The 21,430-nt window shown below is 44.8% G+C and overlaps 1 protein-coding gene across 1 annotated transcript in view; it reads left to right on the top strand.

Moving 5' to 3' along the window:
• The window catches only part of NTSR1 (neurotensin receptor 1), a 64,093-nt gene extending 43,632 nt beyond the window's left edge, over positions 1-20,461 (top strand). The window contains 3 exon segments of the mRNA XM_030010134.2: positions 1,363-1,564; positions 13,218-13,308; positions 15,699-20,461. Coding sequence (XP_029865994.2) covers positions 1,363-1,564; positions 13,218-13,308; positions 15,699-15,948 — 543 coding nt within the window. The 3' untranslated portion in view covers positions 15,949-20,461.
• The last annotated feature ends 969 nt before the right edge of the window (positions 20,462-21,430 follow it).

Below are 21,430 nucleotides of genomic sequence, written 5' to 3'. Positions count from 1 at the left end.
TATGGATGCCCTGTAGCATCTTGGGGGTGCGGTTGAATTCTTCCTCCACCTTTCCCTTCATCTCCGGCATTTCTGAATCCCTCCAGAGCAAAGAGACCACACATCTGCACTAGGTACCGGGCGTACAGCAAACGCTTGCACACTGAGGTGATGGTCCTGCGTGGGTGGGTGGAGAAGGGATGTCTCCATCCGAGCAGACGGAGCGCCCCTTTGTAGCTGAGGCTTCCCCGGTTTTGCAGGCTGCAGAGGGACGTGGGGTTGGCTTGGGGTGCAGGGTTGCTTCTGTGTTTTGGAGCACTGAGGTGCAAGATACGTGGCTCTCTGGGGAAGAAGTTAGCATGCCTTGTAACCCTACCACAGGGCAAAGTTCCCTATCGGCTTTATCTTTTTGCCATTTTGTCGCTTTTAATAAAATCGCTTCCGCAGTGATTCGCAGCACACAGTTTAATCCTTGTCAATATTTTGAAATTTTAAAAAATTTAAGGGGCTTTTGATTTGGAGCCCCGCGGGCACCCAGCCCCTCCGTGCTGCAGGGAGGGCTGGCACGGCAGCTCGCCGTCTCGCCATGGCAGCCTTGCCACAGACGTGCGGGCAAGTCCTACACGTGCCTCTATTTCCCTGGGCTGCCGTTCGTTAAGCTCAGCTCCAGCGGGGTTTCTAGGCAGCCCGTAAGGCCCTCACAAAGCCTTCCTGCGTTTATTTGACACGAACAGTGACTTCCACTTGATTCAATCACCGCTTAACTTGATCCGCCATTTAATTTTATCAAAACTGTAGTAATCAAATAATTTGTACTAAAAACATTACAACTTCCACTTGTTTATTCTGATCAATTTTAATTCTCTAAGGCACAAGGTTTATTGGATAATTTGGTTATGAGATAACAAAACGCTATCATTAGATCTACAAGGAAAGGACAGAACACAAAAAAAGAAAGTTAAAAAGATCCCAAGGAGTGCTCATAATAAAGAAAAAATACAATAACATACTGTTATTTAGAAGTCATGCTATGCATAATGAAAGCTAAGAAGCATCCTGCTGTTCGCGAGGGGAAAATATCAATGGCATGTTTCGGTTGAGACATTTCTGGCAATGAACTACACTGAAACGGGGAAGACAACAGAATTGGATGTGAGTGGATTTGCCTTTTTTGAGTGTTGACCCACGTGAATGAAGGCACGTCAGTGGTGGTTGAGTTTTCCCTCTGTGCAATAAGCCTTCAAAAGCCAAAGCCAGCGGAGTAAGAGGAGAGAAAAGATTTCCACCGCAGGCTGTTTCTCTGTTGCTTTGAGAAATAAAACACAATCTCCTGCTCCACCGATCCTTCTCATCCCTTGACCATGCCACATCTCTCCCCTGCAGGTCAACACTTTCATCTCCTTCGTGTTCCCCATGGTCGTCATTTCTGTGCTCAACACCATCATCGCCAACCAGCTCATGGTCATGTTCAAGCAGGCTGCCCAGGAAAACCAGGTCTGCACCATCGGCGGGCAGCAGACGATGCTCAGCATGTCCATGGAGCCCAGCCGCGTGCAAGCCTTGAAGCACGGCGTGAGGGTCCTACGTAAGTATTCACGTATTTCGGCATGGAACTGGCTAGAGGTGTCTAAGTAAATACGATTTGAAGAGTAATAGGTTGAAATTGGTAAACGCTTTCATCCAAAACATATTTTAAATGAAAATTAGCTCTTTTTGGAAATCCAAATCGCCCCCAAATGCTTTGACATTTGCCAAAATTGTCCAATTCTTGTCTCAAAGCCCCAAACTTTAGAAAATAAATGTCTTTGTTCTCTTGGTCTCTTTCCTTCCTCATCTATTTCTTGCTGAGTCGCCAAGAGTTTTCTAGGGAATTTTACCGTTTATTTTCCACTATTTTCTTTTTCTCCCAGAGTCACTTTTCTGACTCCTAATCTTCCTTTAAAGGATAAAAAAAAAAAAAATCATATAGAGAAAGGAAGCTAAAGAGATACTTGAGTATTATTTAATTAATTGTGCTCAATGGGGGAGAAGCTGATAAATGAAAATTTCAAATTTAAGGGAAAAAATGTATTTCATGTTCTGTGAAACAGAAACAACTTGATAACATCAAGTTTTCTTGTTTCTTCTTCTATTTCTGGCCAGCTCCAGCCTGAACACCTCTCTTTCAGCTGGTGCTGGCTTTAGGCTTTGAGTGTGACCAGGGGACTGATGTAGTTTTAAAATCAAACTTATTTCATGTGATTGTGTTTGAAGAGATCAGTTAGAGTGACACATAGCACAGGGTACGCAGACCCACTGGCATTGCCCATGGTAAATCAGATGTGCAAATTCCTCTCAGCTGTTACAAGCAGAGACTTTGGAAACCCGGTGTGGTGGTGGTTTCCTTCCCCTGCTCCCAAAGTAAAAGCAGGAGCTGCTCTGAAGATGTTCTCTGCTTCATTAGAGGTGTGTGGAAAATCAGTTTTGCCCTGAAGATACACACATAGGAAAAAAGAGTTTCTTACAGTCAATCAGAGCTTTAATTCAGATTTCAATTTTCTTCTCTCTCTCATTAAAAGAAATGGCCAAATGACTCAGATGATTGAAAAAAAAAAAATTTTGGTTAATTCAGACTCTTCCTAGTGTTTCTCCTCTTCAAAACTCTGATAATAGCAAAACTGATCTGATAGCAAAACATTCCTCGCGTAATGCCATACACCTGATGTTTTATATCATCCCAGAAATAACTCCACTGCACACTTGAAAACCTGAAGCGAGAGAGCGGCAGGGGCAATTGCTGTGTTGTCTACAGTGAAAGAATTCCCCTGTTCCTGTCTCGCACATAACGTCTCCCCAGGTCAAGTGTTCAGCTCTGGGGTAAGGTGACTGTGATTATTGCCCTTCCTGGGGACCAAATGTCTCACTATAAACTCAGCAGTGTTCCCCAGGGACACGTGTGCACCCTTCTGTGAGTTGTACTTTACCTTCTCCCACCAGATATTGCACCCAACGTTCTGCAGACTCTGACCCAGCTAATCGCAATATCCAAACCCAGACAAATTTCAGACAAATTCCCAAGCCCTGTTCTGGAGAATACCTTCCTCTATATTTCACATGCAATCAAGGGTTCACGTTTGCACATGCAATGTCTCAAACAACATTGATAGCTGGGAGCACAAGTGGCCATTTATGAACTGCTTAGGTAGGTATTCATAACTTCATGGAGGAGCTAGACAGAACTGTGATCTCCGTGGATGAAGACAGAAAGGGATTTGATTTTTTTTTATTCCTCCAACCAACCACATTGAGGGTAATCACAAATAATCCTTTTCTTTTGCCTTTGCTTGTTGATATGTAAAGCTAAAGAACAGACCTGCTTACACACAGACACTCTCTGAAAAAGCAAAACTAGCCCAGCATTTTAATGATTTAGTCAACAGCAACTTAAGCCTTGCATATATCGCTTTATTCCTTTTCTTTTTCTGCAGAGCTTTGGTTCAGATAAAGGTTAAATAAAAGATCCTGCACCCAGGAATTGAGCTGTACTGCAAAATACTGGATGGCTTAATTAAATAAGCTGAGGAAAAGACCAAAGAATCTGGTAGCTTAAACTGACAGATGATAAAGCAAAAGCTGTTCAAAAATAGTACCCCCAAAAATCTAACAAAGGATGCTGGTACTGGTTTTAAACTGTGAGAGTCCTCGTGCACATTAGATGGTGAGAGTTTGTTAGCAGAAAGCTTTCTGACCGGTGCTTTTCATGGCAAAGCTCTCGGTAGCTGAAGCGCTTTGGCCAAGGCCACATTTTCAACAAGGAAAGAAATCCCTAGAGAAGGCACCAAGAACCTCCATGAGATTTTTCCAGCTGTTTTTCACGAGGGATGCATCCCACCTGATGCGCTAGTCCCATGCCATAGGCAAGCCGCCACGTGCATCCCAGCTTCGAACACCACGCTGGGAAATGCCTACTGAGACAAAGGAGAGAAAAACCCAGAAGACATTAAATTCCCCATAATTATCTCGTTGGGCTGTGTTTATTGACTGTCTCTGCGCCCCGATTAACCATCATCCATGAGGGGATAAGGAGCGAGCCTTGCTTCGGCACTGAGCCTGCAAGGATGGGGCTGTGCAAGTCCCTCGGTTCCCTGCTATCTTTTTCTGTTTCTCGACGCTTCTGCCTATTGCCATTAAGTGAGAAGCTGCCTTTTCTCACTTGCGCTACAACATCTCACACCTCTCTCTCTCCTTTTAGTATTGTATATTCTTTTAACATCAAGAAGAGAGAGCTCCTCATGAATAATAAGAGAGAGACCTAAATTTACACGTGCCCTTCCCTGGGCATTGCTCAGGAGTAGTGGAAAAGCACCTCTCACCAAGAGGTCCACATTTCCTCCGAGGCACTGAAAACCAGCCCTTCTTTCTCTGAACAATAAACTTAATTTTCTTCTTCTTCTTCCCCAGGCAAGTTTTTGCTTTTGTTATGCATTGCAAAAGCTGAGACAAGTTAGCAAAAGTGAGGGTTTCTGTCTGGAGCCTGAAATGGTGCAAAAGTGGGTCAGATGTGGCACCGTGGGCAGCGATGCACAGATATTACAGGCATCTCTGCAGTACCACCCCAGCAGCAGGACTGAGCTCCCTTCCCTGCTGGGAAGGCAATGAGAGAGCGGCCTCTTGCTCCTTTTCTGGACTGAGGAAGATCCAGCAAATAAGAAATCCACCATCAGTTTTGTCTGTGATTCACCGCATCATGCACAAAGGCTTTTTTTATCTAGCAAGTGTGAGTGAAATCCTGCTTCATTTCATTTTTCAGATGCACTTGATTACTGGAGGTGCTTGATTCACATTTACTTTTGTCACCTGTTCTTTGCAACTTTTCTTTTTTAATAAACCAGGCCTCGGAGCTGTCTGAAAAGTAGCAAAAAATACACAGGGATGCACATGATTTATCCTGGGATCAATGGCAGCCAAAACCATGTACACCGTCCAGGCTAGTTTATGGAAGAGGCTAGGAAAAGAAAAATGACGCTTGTCCACACTAATAAAACTGTTGGCTCAAAATCAGAGCTTCATGGGGGTCAAAGTATTTTCCATTTCCAGAAGTGAACTTTGGCTTGAAGTACAGAGAGCTTGGTTTTGTTTAAAGGGTGAAATGTTTCAGAACTTGTAAAAATAGTGCTCAGGAAAGAAATTTTTGCATTTAATGGTGTGCAGAGCTGTTGGGTGAGATCAGAGCAGCAAAACCCTTCCTTCCTTCCTCCAGATCTACTGAGATTATGTATTTATTTACATTGAAATAGGAGCTAAAAGTAGTCAGGCGAACAGCTTCATTCAAAACATCCACAACATCATTTTCCTCCTCTTTGGTAGCATTTATGTATTTTCCTGGCTCTGTCTGACTTTGGTCATGTACAAAATAGTTAGGGAGATCAGGATCAAGGAATGTGTCAGCCCTGCTGCCTGGCAGCCACCTCATTAATTCATTAAGCATGTGATTTCTGATTGTAATTCCCTCTCTGCTGTCAGCGTTCACCAGGTGTGAGGATCCAAATTCAGAGCTCGAGGCGCTGGCAGCTTCCCAGCTCTTTTGTGAGGGTAGCAGGGCAAGGTCTGCACCAGTGCTGCCGCTAAAAACACCTCCCGCCAAGAGATTTCATACCTGCCTTCATCCATCTGATATTCCTTCCATTTCTCCAGTTGTAAACCACCTCCGATTTTTGTTATTATTCCTTGGCTATACTGTAGTGCTGGGAAGTTGAGTCTCTTGGTTGTTGCGTGATGCTTCATGGAAGGGTGAAGCTTCTCTGATTGCATAGCCTGATAGGCCAATCATTTGATAACATCCTAAATAAATCTTAAACACACATGCACACACGTACCCTTCAGAACAAGCAGCCTTCAGCAGGTAAAACCTCACGTACACTGCCCAGACCATTGCATGCTGTTTCCAGACATAGAGAGGCAATATCAATCTTCCCCATCTCAATCTCGTATTTCCAAACAGCTGCTCAAAAATCAGGGCATATTTGAGCTTGGCTCAGGCTGAAAGCACCGTTTGGCCAAAATGTCTTCTCGAAAGGGGACGGTTTTGTGACACGGACTAATTGTCCCCGTCAATACACCAGCCTGCAGCCTGTTCTCCTCCGAGCAGCCCTCAGCACCTCCCCGACTGCCTGTCGGATCCATTCCCACCGTGGATGGAAGGAAGGAGTTATTGAATGGCACAGCTGAGCTCCGATAACAATGTTGAGACAAATTGATGGACATCAAGGGGAGGCTTTGCATGTCCCTGGCTGGATGTTGGCTAAGCCTATTAAAATGTAATCAGTTCCAGGTAGCATTTGCTCTGTTACAGAAGCTGCTTAGTGAAAGCAATTATAAAGCACTTAGAGAGGTTTAACCAATTAAAAGAATATCCTTCAGTCTCCCACAGCTGGCTGGGTGATGCCTCAGTAGGATGCTTTTTAGGAGATGAAGTCAAACCATATTTTTTTACTGAACATCTAAGAATTTTTAGATCATGATTTTGGGGTCTCTGCATTTCTTCAAGTAATACTAGACAAAGGCCAAGTATTAATGAAATATCCATGTGGCCTGCATTTCATTAATTTGTGCCTTAGTAATTCCCCTTCTGAACAAACGTTTTGAAGAGTTCATTCATTTCTCTTCAGTGATGTTCCAAGTCTGAGCTGTCCATTTCAGGAGGAGAATATTTCTATGAGATTTAGTGTAACCCTCCCACAAACAGGAATAAGAAACAGCTAATACTTTGCAGCCACAATACACAGAAGAGCACCAGTCTGAAAATCTGCTCCTTAAACAGTCATATTTCATTTCCTTCATCTTCTAAGGAAGTCAGATTTGTCCATGAATCATTTCTTTTGCAAGAAAGGAACTAAATTCATGGCAGTTTGTAGCCCTAATAAAAAGTCTGAGCAACTCCAAGTGGAGTTCAGCAAAACCCCTGTGACTTTAAGCATGAGTGGAAGCTGAGTTTAACAGCTGAAGTGTCATATTGAAATTCAGGAGGATAAATTAGCTATATAACAGTTGTATATATTTCCCAGAGATGTTCGTACATGTAGGTTTACCTTACAGCCTGCCAACTGACATAAAGAGAGCGGTATCGGAGCACTCTATAAACACCCTCTGAGGAGCAGAAAGGGATGATGGCTGCACCTCTCGGGACAGGGAGACTCTTTTTTCTCCTCTCCCAAGACGTGTCCCTTCGCTGGCACTGCAGGTCCAGCTGGCAAGACATTTCGACTGGGATTCAGGCTCTCGTGGCTGCATCTCTGAAGAAAACTCTAGGGCTGGTCATGCCCAGCAAGCAGATTTTCCTGGTGTTAAACCCTGTCAATGTGAGTGTTTAAAAAGCTAACTGATGTGTTTTTAAACATAAGGTCTGGCCAGGGCCTGAGTCACTGCAGAAGCATGCAGTAAATACAGCCCCAGGGTCCCTCTGGGGAGCAGAAACCTTTCTGGGAGGAACGAAGGACACGGGAAGCTCAAAACTGGAGGGGAAAGAAGAAAGGGGCTGCAGAGGGTGCCAGTTTGGGTTATACCTGATCTCACCAAATAGAAAGAGCCTTGAACCTGGTGAGGAGAAGACGGGAGCCCTCATCTATCCTTCAACGGGGAAATTTTCTTTCTTTCTTCTTCCTTCTCCTCCAAACATCCGGACATCCCTGGGGGGAAGGGCACGAATGAAGTTTAAACGGAACCAAGCAACTTCTTCTCTAATTTCCAAAAAAATAGTTACCTTAGAAGGAAACTGGGGAAGAGACCCCAGTTTGCACTGGGTCAGCAGTGACGTCCTGCTTTTTGGAGCCTGTTCTTGGATTAGCTTTAACCTTCATTTTCTGCCTTGCTCCTTATGGATGAAACCGGTGCCAGTGTACAATTTAATCATCAGTGTGAGCAGGGGCAGGAATTCACATCCATTTTCAAATCTGTCAGCTGAAGCCATTGAAAATCAGGACTAGAGAATACAGTCAGAGTAAAATACATCGGTTTTGCATGCCAAAAGGTTTTTCTATTCACTCTGCTGTCTTGCTGCCATTAACAAAGAAGTATTTAGGGGAACATGGCTCCTTTCAAGCAAGATAGCATCTTTACCCCTTAATCCAGAAAAGAGACACTCCTCCCGCAGTAGGAAAAAAGGAAAGAAAATGATACAGAAAGATAAAAAGCAGATCTCTGGCTGCTGGGAATGGAAATTAAGGAGTCAAATCTAATGTTTACACTGCTCAGTAATATGTGAAAGAGCACAGGGGCATTGTATCCAGCAAATGCTGCGTGTTTTCAGTGGTGTCTAAAGGAGCTGAGGGCTCCCCAGGCCCACTGCTATTCCCAGTTTCTCCTTCTTTGCTCTCCTGAGTACTACTGGTGCATACTGGTGGTCCCCAATCTCCACTGGTTATTGACTTTTATGGAAATCCTTTCTTCTGCAGCCTTGTGACCCAAATACCAGCATAAGCAGTTTTAATTTTACTAGGCTCATACCCACCCTCGCAGCTCCCATAATCCCTAGTTTGGGGCCCACTGGTATAAATATTGCCTACGACCTGTCACGTAGTGCCTCATGTTAATATAAACAGCGCTTCGAGGTTTAACTAGGCAGTGCCAGCTACATCTACACTTGGCCCAGCTTTTACCATGTCTCATATCAAATGGCACGGTGACACTTGCCCCCCTTCGGGAGAGATTCTCTTGTAACGTCATCAACTAAATAAGTATGTAAAACCCAGGAGCTTTCTCCAGAAATCAGCATTAATGCAAATCCCTGACATGAGCCCCATAACACTGTCATATACATTATTAGTACCAGCTGGAGCATGCATTCCTTGGGCAGCGTTGGGCTGCTGATGAGCTGAAATGCAGAAAAGGCTGAGAGGTGTTGTTCAGATGGGTCAGTACGTACCCAAACAGCTCCTGCCTTTGCTCAGAAATTACAAGAAGCTCTTCCCCAGCTGTGTGTGTTTCAGCTCTCCCTGAAATACATAGAAAAAGAAATAAGTTGGCTAAAATAATCTGAACAAAACTATCGAGAAAGGATGGATTTGAGCTTCTCTGGAGGCCTTAGCAACAGCGGAGGTTAAAAGAGGGAGCAGCATCTCTTTTCTCCCTCTCCTGGAGAGAAAGGAGGAGAGGAGGAGGGATACCGAGGGCCATCCCGGAGCCACAGGGCTGTGACTCAGCATGACCCCATTGGGGACAGGAAAGCTAAAGAGAGGAGGAAAACACCAGCCAAATGCTTTGTACCGCAGCAGGTCCCTGGGGTCCCGCATGAGTCGGCAGCAGTTGCACGTTACCCATCGCCGTCCCGGTGCTCTGAGTCACGCTGAGCCTCAGGTGGCCCCAGAAGAGGGATGGGGGGCTGAAAATCCCTCCCAAGTGTGGCTCCCGTGCTCAGTCAAACCAGCCACCAAGCACTCGCCGTGGTCTTTTTACACATGATGTATTGCTCCATGCTCATGCTAACCCAACGTGAGTTTTCCGAGACGTTGGCCCCGGAGAAGGGCTGTCTCCCAGCCTCAGCCACAGGATACACACGAGGTAAAATAAAATACTCAGTGCGATCTAATATAATTTAACTTCCAGGATTGCTTCCACATCCAGTTTAGTCTGAAAATCAAGACTGGCACAGTTTAAATCTTCTTTTGCACAATGAAAAAGATGTCACTCAAAATTTATGTTTCCCTCTGCAGGACTTCCTGCACAATAAACAAACAAGGGCTCGTCCTCTGCCGCTCCTCCTTCCTCTCTTCCCTTCTTCCTTGGGATGCGGTTCAAATGGGCAGAGAATAGAGCCATTATAAGACAAAATAGAAAGCCACAGGATGCAATAATTCAGGTTTTAATACATGTTTAAATTGGGAGTTTGGTTTAGAAGGGAAATGAAGACGCAGCTCGGTGGGAGGATCATTCCCCTGCATCCCCAGCACACTGGCGTCGGCTTGCTCAGGTCCCCTCTCCGCTCCTCAGCCCTGGGCTAATCCGCAGGTTTGGCACCTCATTTGCTCAGATGTGGGAAATAGCAGAAGTTCATGGAGCAGCCCTGCTCCTACTAAAACCGCGTTGAATTCATTAGAAGCGAGGCATGGGTCTGGTTTATTTTTAGTTCAAAAAATAGAGGCAGGGAATCTCCAACCTCACAAACACCACCCTGGAGAGTCACCTCCATCACGCATTGGGTCGAATCCTTCCCCTGCAGTGCTCAGCTCCAGCAGGCTGACCTGCTCCATCTTACTCCACCAAAGAAACCCTTGTGTCAAGCCTCTGATGATGGAGAACATGTCCTACGAGCTGATAACAATGATAAAAAACCATTTTGGCAGCCACTTTGCCCAGCATTTGTTTTACAACTCATCCGTTTCGATAAGCGTGTGCTCAGGGAGGCACAAGACAGCAGCAAAAGGCAGCAGGTATCTGGGAGAAAAGGACACCTTCATTCTGTATTAGACAAAAGTTAACACATTCCCACGTTTCATATTCATCCCTGGGGAGAGGACCCAACAGGGCAGGATTGCCACCCTAAATCTGTTTGATCCCTTGTACGATAAAATTGAAACATACGGATTAAGGGCGACAAATACAGGTCAGGGTCTCCTAATCTGTGCAGCAGAGGCTGGCGGCACAGAACCGCACAGCATGCTACCCAGCTGGGATTTCCAAATCAGACCATAAGTGTCTCCAATGCATTTAGCTATGTGTTTAATAGAGTTTTAATTGCAGAGTGATAGCATGTGATATTACAGAATTACCACAGATTACTTAATTGACTATTCCTTTGCTCAGCTCAAGCAGATATTTCTCTGAATATGTGTTTTTGCTGCTATAGATCCCTGCTTCCATATTATTTGGCACAGCATTGTCTGAGCAACAGAAGCAGAGATCCTTTACCAGGAGAAAACCACTTTCATTTAACGTGTTGGTAAATTTAACAGGCAGATGTGCGAGACTCTTAAAATTGGCTGTAGAAAGAATCCAGATCCTGCCGTTCTTAAAGAGCTGCAAGCAGGGGTGAGCAGCTGGGAAGTGCCAGTGCATGGAGGTTTCTGCAAAAATTATGATGTGCACGAATGAACTTGTGTCAGGAGCCATTTGGGAAGCTGCTTTCACAGCCTGAAAAATCCAGCTAATCCTGTACAGGCACTGGGAAAGCAGATGGACTGGAGCTGTGATGTTGGCTTGTTTCTGTTGGCCAAGTGCTGATGGATGGAGGGGGAGAGGCTGGAGAGTATCGCTTCTCCTGTGGCCCCGGGGAGGCATCTCCTGAGGAGTCGTGGGTGGACTGCCCCATGCAGGGCAAACCAAAGGTCCATCCAACAGAGAAATTAATTTCTGGAGATGGTCAAAAGCAGGTGCTCAGAAATGTGAAAGAGCGAGGCAGGCATCCAGCGCTCCCTCGGAGCTTTCTCCTGGACCTTCCCGCTTCTCCTGTGCCACGTGTCATTTAGGGGCTGTCCCCATCAAAGTCCCAGCAAAGGTCCTCAAGGCAGGATCAGAAACAGGTCAAATTCATTCACTTGATGGCGTCCGAAGAGCTGCAGGCTGTCTAGTGATGAATTACATCTGCAATCACAATGACCATATAGCAGCCAAAAACATTCAGATTGAAATCATGAAGTCACTTGGACAAGAGAATAAAAACAGAGCCTCTAGCTTTCTTTCCAAAACATGTCCCTTCAGTTGCCTAAAACTTTATTGAATAAATGGGTTTTGCAGCATTCCTGGAAGATGCTCTCATACACCATGCAGGCTGATGCTAAAAGAATATAACCGTCTCTATTGTTAGTTATGTGTTTAATAAAAGAGATAGCACATGGATTTGAAGTGTGGCTGTGAGTACGGAGATGGACACCAGGAATTATTTAATTTCTGTACAAATTAGGCAGTGATCCTGCTAGTGATGACACCCACAAAAACAGGGCACAGACACTTTCCCCCCCGTTGTGTTACTGAAGTCTCCCCTGTGCCTTTCGGCTGAGTAATGGTGATGGGGAGATGCAACCGTAGCCAGACTTGCTCCTCCCGGATCGTGTTTTTCAAGGGAAACACATCTTCTGCATATCTCCTCTATGAGCTGTGGCATAGGCCCTGTGGGATGACAGCGTCTGGGTTTGGGACATTTCCACATAAATATTTGCAATCCCAAGGCAGAAGGAAAAGCAGTGCCTGCCTCCGTGTGCCAAATCCGCATTGCACTGGTGGTGCGTAGCTCTGTAAGAGAGCTTTGCTGCTTCCTAGCCCTTTACAGGTCACGCAAAGGACAAGAGTGATGCGGCCCTTATTCTCTGTAGAGTAAATTTGGGATGAAAAATTAACATAATTATTTTATTTAGCCTTGATTTTCTTCTTGTCTTTTATTGTGTTATGTTTTAACTGAGATTTCTTTATTTCCTGCTAGGATTCTGCCAGAATCCTGTCATTTCATACAGAGGTTGAAATGCATATTACAAAAGGAAATAAATCTTTCCCTTGATTGCCTGATATATCTACTTTTTAATCTAGATTGACAAACGCACCCTACCAACCGCGCTTTTATCCTTCAGAGTTGTTGCATTTTATTTTCCATTGTTTGATGTCCCTCGGAAGGAACCTGGAAAGGAAAAAAACATACCGTCTTTCTCTGCTTATCCTTTAATTAGTCATTTTCATTATGGCAATGTCCAGACCCAAACGTCTTGTAATCACTGTTTCAGGTATTGCACAAATATAGAGCAAAAGGACAAGCCCTGCCACCAGAAAGCAGTTCCTGAGGCTATTTAATGATCCCCAGCATCGCGGGGACTGTGGCCAGTGGCTCCGTGTAACAAACTAATGGTATTATAGTGTCCCTGGCTCCCTGTCTACCTGGATGAAAAACATACGCTAACTGTCTCTGCGAGTACTTTGGACAAAATACCCAGTGCCACAAGAGCATGAAACAAAAGGACAGATGCAAATAGAGTCTCGTTTAAGCCAGTGTCTGAACTAGGCATCAGCAGTCCTTTATCTGTATCATACCTTCTTTTGTTCATAATGTCACTGCCCCCGTGCTTATTGCTATTTTCTATTATTTCTGTTATGCTTGTTTTTACAGACATCTGCAGGCTGGTTGTCCCTCAGGGTTATTAATTCTTTGCACAACAGCAACAGAAGAACAAAGTGGGGCTTTAGGAAAACCGTTTACGGTGATAAACACCATACAGACAGGTCTCTCACCCCCGACGAAGAATTGCTCACGAAAAGTAACGAGCTCTTTTCGTACCTTGCAGGTGCTGTGGTGATTGCCTTCGTGGTCTGTTGGCTCCCTTATCACATACGGCGTCTCATGTTTTGCTATGTCCCCTCCAGTCACTGGACAGAGTGAGTCACGACACGGGGGACGAGATCCCCCCGTGCCAGGACGGGGTGGGGGGGTCAGCCTGGAGCTGGGGCTGCCGGGGCACCAGCAGACTTGGGGATGGAAGCGGGGATGCGGGAGCAAAGGCGTTCTCCGCGCGAGGGCTTAAAGCCTCAACCTCCTAATTGTTGTTTTGGTTTTTTCTTTTGGCTTTCTTACCGTGTTTGCCAGCCAAATTGAGAGTCCTAGTTTTACCGCCTACGTCCCCCAGACGTGGGTGAAGGAAGCGTTAGCTTGAACCGAAATGCATCAGCATGCCCTTCCTTCTTCTGTGGCTGCGACCACAGAATCGCCCTCCTTAACAACGGCGATGGATGTTCAGTTGACAGTCCTTGATGAAATGACATTTGGACTGGGGGGAGGTTATACATCTGAAGTGGATTGCTGCCTCCGTGGCAGAGATATCGATCACCGGCCCTAAGACGGAGCAGCTCCCGTTAACGCACAAATTAGCTCCACGACATCACATTTCCTTAGTGGCAGGAGAGATTACACAGGTGGGGAAACAACCGCGCTGCTTACGGAGTCTGGGGCAGGTTGTTTGCTGGGTTTTGCAAGGAGTGGATCAAAATTAAATATTAACAGTTGCCACTGATTAGAAAATGTCCAGATTCTCAGAGAATTTAGGATAATTGCATGCCTACGCTGAATGCACGTGCGCTGTTCACAGATGTGCAAGAGCACACAAACAGCTCCGTGCAGACTTTCTGCCACTTCAGGCCAGGTTCCTCAGCAAAGCAGCCACAGAACAGATTATTAATTTTAAATACGCAATTAATCATTAATGCTGTCTGGGGATATACACCCAGGTAGCCTGAGACACCATGAGACGTGCTCAGTGAAAAATGTGTCTTTCCTCCCATGATGTTATGTCCCTCTTCTCTCCGGGACTGGGTCTGTTTCCTGCAATGAACAGGAAAATTTAAAAAAAATCTACAATACCAAAAAGCTGAGCAACTATAAGACATTAAAATTTCATAAACTCCAAGCACAAAAAATAGTAATTTACGATATAGCAGTCTACTGAATGGAATTGTACATCCATCCGTAGCAAAACCCAAAACCTATCTTCAATCATGAAAACAGAGCTCTAGGCACACACTGGGACAAACTGTTGTTTCTTGTTTGCTTTCCTATATGAAAAGCACTTAAAGCAGCAATCAATTATGTAATGACTGCATTTGCTTTGAGCAAGAGGGGTAGAGAAGTCTGTCTGCAGTTAGTGTGAATTTATGCATTGTGGTTGCATTCACATATTTTTTTTCTTCTTTTAAAAGCCATGAGCCATTTTAGGAAAACACTGAATTTACAGGCATATTATGAATGGTGAACTATCAGCATGGTAGCTAATCAAGACCTTGCAGCAGCTTGATGTGTTCATTTATAAATGCACGTGCCTGCCCCTGAAGAAGATAAATTTTTGCTATATTAATTCTTCACAACTATATAGAGAAACTCTGCTTGCAAGAGCCGGATGGGCCATGCAGTACTTGGCAGTGCTGAAGGGGTGTGGAGGGATTGATGATGTACTCCAGCACACGTCTATTTATCTTTTGTTAGACAGTGCTCAGACTAACAAAAAGGTCTGCAACTTCCACTGAGATAAATGATCCTGGGGAACATCTTCCTGAAAATGAGACCCACATTGTTTATAAACGCTTTACCAGCTCAGAGCTGTCGGTCTCACTTGTCCCAAGGAAAGATATTTCCAAAAGAAAAAAAATAACTAAGCATTTTCAATCAATTCTACTTGAAAACATTATATATTGATGGTCAGGATATGTTTCAAAAGCATGCTGTCGTCAACTTGCCCCCGTAATAGAGACTGTTATCCCAGATTACAGACAACTCCCAACCCAGAGACCCATTGAATGAGCTGATGCAGCTCTCACTGCTGGGGGGAGGAGAGAGCTGCATCTGTTACTGGATCTTGGCTCTTCTGCAGGCTCTGTAGACCAGAACTGCAGCCAGAAAAGTCAAGCTAATGTATATGCATGACACAGAAGCAAATTTCCATCTGGCGTCTCAGTTTCACACATGTCTATTTTCGAAGACAAAATGAACGCACGAGGTAAGTATCACATCGGGACCCAGGGCATACATAAGTTTCTAACTGCTAGTGACTGGGGCAAGACTTTTGTCGAGGCATTTGACCTAAGTTTGGCCAGTCCCACTTGAAAACATAGATATTTTTCTGGTGGCTTATGCACTGACTCCCACTGGTAAGCTCACGTCCCCAGTCAAGAAAGGCTAGCTGAAAAAACAGCTCATGTTTTTCTCACCCTCGTGACTTTGAATTATTTCAGTTCTCCACATTCTATTTAGATTTTTTGTCTTTTGCCTGTTCTTCCAGTTTCCTTTTCAACTTCTACCACTACTTCTACATGCTGACAAATGTCCTCTTCTACGTGAGTTCAGCAATCAACCCCATCCTCTACAACCTGGTGTCTGCAAACTTCCGACAGATCTTCCTCTCTACACTCACACTCCTGTGCCTGCCATGGAGGAAGAAGAAGAAACGACTGGCCTTCACCAGGAAATCCAACAGCATCTCCAGCAACCACACATTTTCCAGCCAGGTCACAAGGGAAACTACATACTGAAGCCAAAGGAGGAAGGGAAATGCATTTCATCATGGAGACAAAACTTGGGAGAGGCCTCTGTGACTTTCATGCATGGTCTCCAAATTCATGTAACACAAATGTGTTTAGCAAAGTCATTTTTGTTGGCAAAATAGGCTTCATTCTGCCAGTAACTTTGAGGTTATTTTAAAGCATTGGCCTTGCCTCTTGTGAGTAATGTCTACACGTTTTGTAACTTCAGTCTGGCATAAATCCAGGTGCAGTGTTGACTGGGAAGCCAAAATATGTTAAACTTAGGCAAAATCATACTGCATTTCATCCTTTTCTCAGTGCAGAGATGCCATGTTCACATCCAAGGGTTTGAGCTCACATCTCTTGGTGGCACCGAGCAGAGAGTCTGATGAGGAGAAAGTAGTTTTGAACAGAAAGGGATGTTTTCAGAGAGCAGACATGCTCATCTATGGGATGTTCAATGAACGAGGAGTGAAAACTCAGGGAGGCAGGTGGTTATTTTTGAAATATATCTAAATTATTATTAATCTGACCTAGGTGCTCAAGAGAGCCGCTCTGGCTCCTTGAAATTAAATAACAACAGATGATGCCTTACCTAGATTGGGGTGGCTGTGGCCTGGGGGAATGGGGGTCATCTTTCACTTTAGGGCACATATAGTGCCTGGCACAGTGAACCCCCTCTCTTGCCGGTATTGGTACTGCAACACCAATAAATAAAGGCTCTGGCAAAGTCAAAAATGCAGAAACTGTGCCCAGCTGGAGTGCTGAAAACAAACAGAAATGGAAAATCTTACTGTTGCCATACAGCCAAATCCTGTTTTTCATCGGGGAGAACAGTTAGCTGGCCTGCATTAAGAGGTGAGAAAACTCCAGGCGCATGAGGGCTCCAAGGCTGCTGAGATAAGAGCAAACTGCCCCAATTCTGTGGGACCTTCAGATTTTTCCCATTCTTATTCCAATTTTACTTGTTTCCTCGCCATTTTCAGAAGGCTGACGTCTCGTAGGTTGTATCAGTTGTAGGCAGCAGGGCCTCTTGTTCTACCTTTTCTTATTTCTTTTTGCTACCAGACCTGTTGCCACACTGATCTGCACAGACAAATCTTCAAATAGTGAAAATGAAGAACACAAGAAGGTCTAAGCTGAGGAGTCTTAGCTCCAAACCAACTTTCTTTTAACAAGCCAGAGGAACAGAAACAAGACCTGAAAATCCTCTTTGAAGTTTCTCAGCTGGCCAGGATAGGTAGCGTGACCTTTTCTCCCATATGGTTCCACCTTTAACAGCCCACTATGTGATGCAGCAAATTGCTCCAGATCCTTTAGCACCAGAAATCACAGGTCTCTGGGACAAGCTAAAGGGCTTTCCCTGCTGTCACATCACCAGATGGTGACCTGCATGAACCTGGAACCAACCAATTGTCCTGTGCAACCTCTGCTGTGATTTTGCTGGTGGTGACCTTGCGTCCCCTTTCACACCACACTTCATTAGGAGGGCAGTGCTCGCCTCTTCATGATGACAAACTAGAAGAGTCACTTGGATCAATTCAGCTTTCTGGGCTTTGCCCATACCCTGTCACTCTTCAACTAACAAGCACCCTCGGTACCTAACAGAAGTCTCAGTGCTGGAGATGTGGATCTGGCCCCACTGAACTGTCACACAATGATGGAGACCAGATACTGATCTACTGGGTGGATCTTCTCCTGCTACAAATGTGGTATCTCGTGGGTGAGTCCCTGTTGGGCTCAGGGCATAAAGAAAACACCTGTGGGGCATTTGCTGTGAGTTGTGAGTGATGGCTACCTACTTCTGAGGCATTTATACCCTGGCAGTTGTACAGAGCTAGCTACCATGGTAGACCTGGCTACCACCAGCCATGACCTCCAACCACACCTACCAGGGATGGGAGATTATTTTAATGCCTAGTACAGAACCACTCCAAAAGAAAGGGCTCGAAATAGAAATCAGTGGGGCTTTAGTTTCTTCTGATTCAGCCAAACTGCAAGCTCTGTTCTGTCATGCCTTCTTTTAATTTCCTGGGCAGGTTGTACCAAACAAAGGACAGAGATTATATTTGACAAAGCACTTTCGTTGCTCGTGCACAGTTGACTCCTCTTTGGCAAGAAAAACAGGTAATGGCACAGAAAACAAAACAAAAGAAAAAAGGAGATTGATCTCTTTGGAAGGAGATCTGGGAGAAACCAGCAAATGTTATCTGTGTGTGTGTGTTAGAAATGGCTTGGGCAGATTGGAAGAAGAACCTCTAGACAACCTGTACATACTGCCTTGTGGGAAAGCCCGGGTATGATAAGCAGAGGAAGAGGAATCTTAATGTCACACACTTAACATTGGCCTTCCAGGCAAGACACTTTAAATGTTTCTGGAGAGGACCCAAATTTTTTAACTTCACCTCTAAATAGAGTCAACAGCTGGGAGGTGGTTTCTGAAACCTCTCACAGAAGTTGTAACTGTGTGTTGCTTTGACTTTCACTAGGAATTAACATCCTGTGTGTCTCAGTTGCTTTTGAAATGTTAAACATTATTAATATACTTGTTCAGCACCAACCTGCTGAAATGTGCTTGATTATCTTAGAACACACTGTACAAAAATTGTTGTTTCACATAAAATGCTTGGCTTAGATTTTCATTACTGAGCTACACTGGCAGGTTACAGAATATTTGATCACAGCTCAGAGAAACTGGTAGGTTTATTTTTGGTTTGACATGAAAACGGGAACAAGCTGGAGTAAAAACGATCTTATCGTAAACTCTGTCCACAATGTTTGTTGGGCCACTTGAGTCCTGAAGAGCTGACTGTTTGGGGGGATTTATGCAGGCAGTTTGCTGGCTTCTACAGCTCTGTTCCTGCAGCTTAACATGGGAGCAGACCTGAGTCTATGGCCTTAATCTGAGATTGCAGCTCAAAGCTACCTCTTCCACTGGCCAAATCTGACTACCTTGAGCTGAGAAGTGTAAGTTGCACCTGATTTCATCCTCTCTCCCCTCCTCACCTAGTTTTGCTATATTCGACCTGGAGATTTAGTTCCCTTGAGCTCAAAGTGAGGATAACTCACTCTAAGACCCCACAGTTTTATAAAGGAAAGCATGATACTGCCCAGTGTATACCAGAAAAATGGTTCTTTCCATGCCTTTTAACAACGGTTGAACTACTAACCCAACAAGGTTTAGCTTTAAACCTAATCAAGTATAAGTGGCTTTTGCCATTAGGAAAAATGCATATTCCCATCCTTCGTATTCCTGTCTTGTCTGAACTCTCTGCTGGGGCAGAGAGGTGAGCGTTGGTGCGGCATGCTGTTAATCTATGCAAATTTCCTATAAGTGTTTTGAACTGTTTGTTGTGACTAAAAAAAAATCTGTAGAACCCACAGATGTGAAGTGCTGCCAGATGGATTCTGAGAAATTCCCATCTGAAGAGAGTCTATCAAGTGACCTCTTCAAATATTATTTTGAGGTTTCCTTTCTCTTTACAGCGTTCTTGTCAGGGCCATCCATTTGGCAGCGTGTGAAATCAGATTTACCAAGTCATTACGCTATTTGGAAATTTCCCCCAGACAGGACTTTCTCACCAAAGGCCCAGTACACATCAGCGTTTCAACGCTCTGCTGAGCTTGTCTTCTTTGTAAAGTGCACGAGACCTCACTTCAGCGACTGCGCCCGTAAAGGAGAAAACTAAATGGAAAAGTCAGTGAGGAGGGTTAGCAGGACACGTGCCGAAAACATGACAGTAGCGGGACCTCTGCATTTATAGCATCAAACATTTAGCGAAATAAAAAGCAAGGTGTTGGTGCAGACAGCTGGTGTGGCAGGTTTGAACCCATCGCCTGTGCGGCTGCTATCGCTACCTGCTCTCGGGGAAGGACCGACGTCCACACGGCATGAGAGCGCTGGAGCTTTCCTGTGCAACGCCTTGAGTGTTAGTCTGGTATCTTCTTGGTTGTGGTGTTTGGTAGCTGTTCAAACAAAGCTGTATCTGCTAGAGCTCTGTCTGGTTCTTAACGTTACAGCTCAACAAGTTCTTCTGTTCTCAGTCTGGACTCATTTAGGACGAAAACAGAAATTGCTAATGTAAAATCTCATGATGCTGTGTCCTGGCTTTGTGATCAAGAGTCCTTCCCCAGCCGTGCCACCTGATAGTCCTGCACATACTGTATTTGTGGCAAATATTTTTTAAAGTGCACCTTTTTTTTTTTTTTTCTGAAATACAAAATGTTAATGTGCTTTATTTTCTGTGGCCTGTTGCGCAATGGGAAAAAAATGAATGTTACAAGTGTGTCAGTGTCTCCCTTGTAATATTTTCTGTGACAAAGGGAAGGAAGCGGGTGTGAAATCCTTTTGTGTAGCAATGGGAAACACTCTTTCAATGTAACATGCTATTATTGATACTGTATTTCTTGATCAAACTGTAATGAAATGGTTACTTCCTGATATAGCCTTTGTACTGTCTGGTATTTTATTTTATTTTATTTTGTCATTTATTGATCCTAAGAAATAAATATCCAAATTTAAGGCTTGGGCGGGTCATGCTTGAAATGGCAGCTGTGCCTTTATCATACAGCTTGCTTACCAGCACAGGCTAGCTGGCTGTGGTCTAAACCGCTGAAATCCCATCGACCTTGAACTGGCCTTTGCACCTCCTCTGCAGAAGGGTCCCGAGCGTTCCCCTCCCACAGCCTGCAAGCTCTGGCTCTTCAGCACAAACGCGGCATCCAAAAATGCCAGCTGCTGCTAGCATCTGCAAGTCGGCAAACAAACCGGGGAAAAGACTAGCTAGGTTTGAAGAAGGTTCCCATCGGTGAAGTTTGCCCTGAGAAATCCCTCCTGAGACCCGGAAAAACCAAAAGGGCTCCGTGCTGGTTTACAGTCCTGCTGTGCTGTTAGGAGCAGCAACCGAGAGCATGCAGCTCCCTTTGGCTGTGGCACGCACAAGCCTGAAGTATGGGAGTGGAGATCTTCTGGGCTTCAAGAAAGACCTGTGCTGCACAGAGGGCAGCTGCTGTTTGAGATCCAGGTGACACTACAGGAGTCTGGCTGTTTTCTGAACTCCTGCCTTGCTTGTCTTGCCTGCTTGCTTTCCCCTGTTGCAGGGCAAATGTTAAAAACCTTGTATCTTGGCCATTATTTCTGCAGCAGCTTTGCCCGGAAAACTGAGCAGATCAGGGCTTTATTGCACTGGGAGCTGTAGGTACACAGCGAAGGAGACAGCTCTCACCCTGGAGAACTTGTTGCAGAGAAACAAAACAGGTTTACTGTGCCTTAACAGTGAGGTTTCCCTTCCTACCTTCCCCTTTTGCATGACCCGCTTCCTCCCTGGCATCCATTTTTCTAACACAGAGGTAATTTTGTGGGAACAGAATACTTGGGTATCGCCCACTACATTAAACTGTCTTTACACTTAATGAGCAAAATCAGTCACTTCCATTCTCCTTGCAGCTCCTGGTTAAAGTTCTGTTGTGAAATATCTCAGCTGAGCACCAG

The sequence above is a fragment of the Aquila chrysaetos genome, chromosome 3 (genome assembly GCF_900496995.4).
Source record: "Aquila chrysaetos chrysaetos chromosome 3, bAquChr1.4, whole genome shotgun sequence".
NCBI lineage: Eukaryota > Metazoa > Chordata > Aves > Accipitriformes > Accipitridae > Aquila > Aquila chrysaetos.
This window is presented reverse-complemented; position numbering and strand designations above follow the sequence as displayed.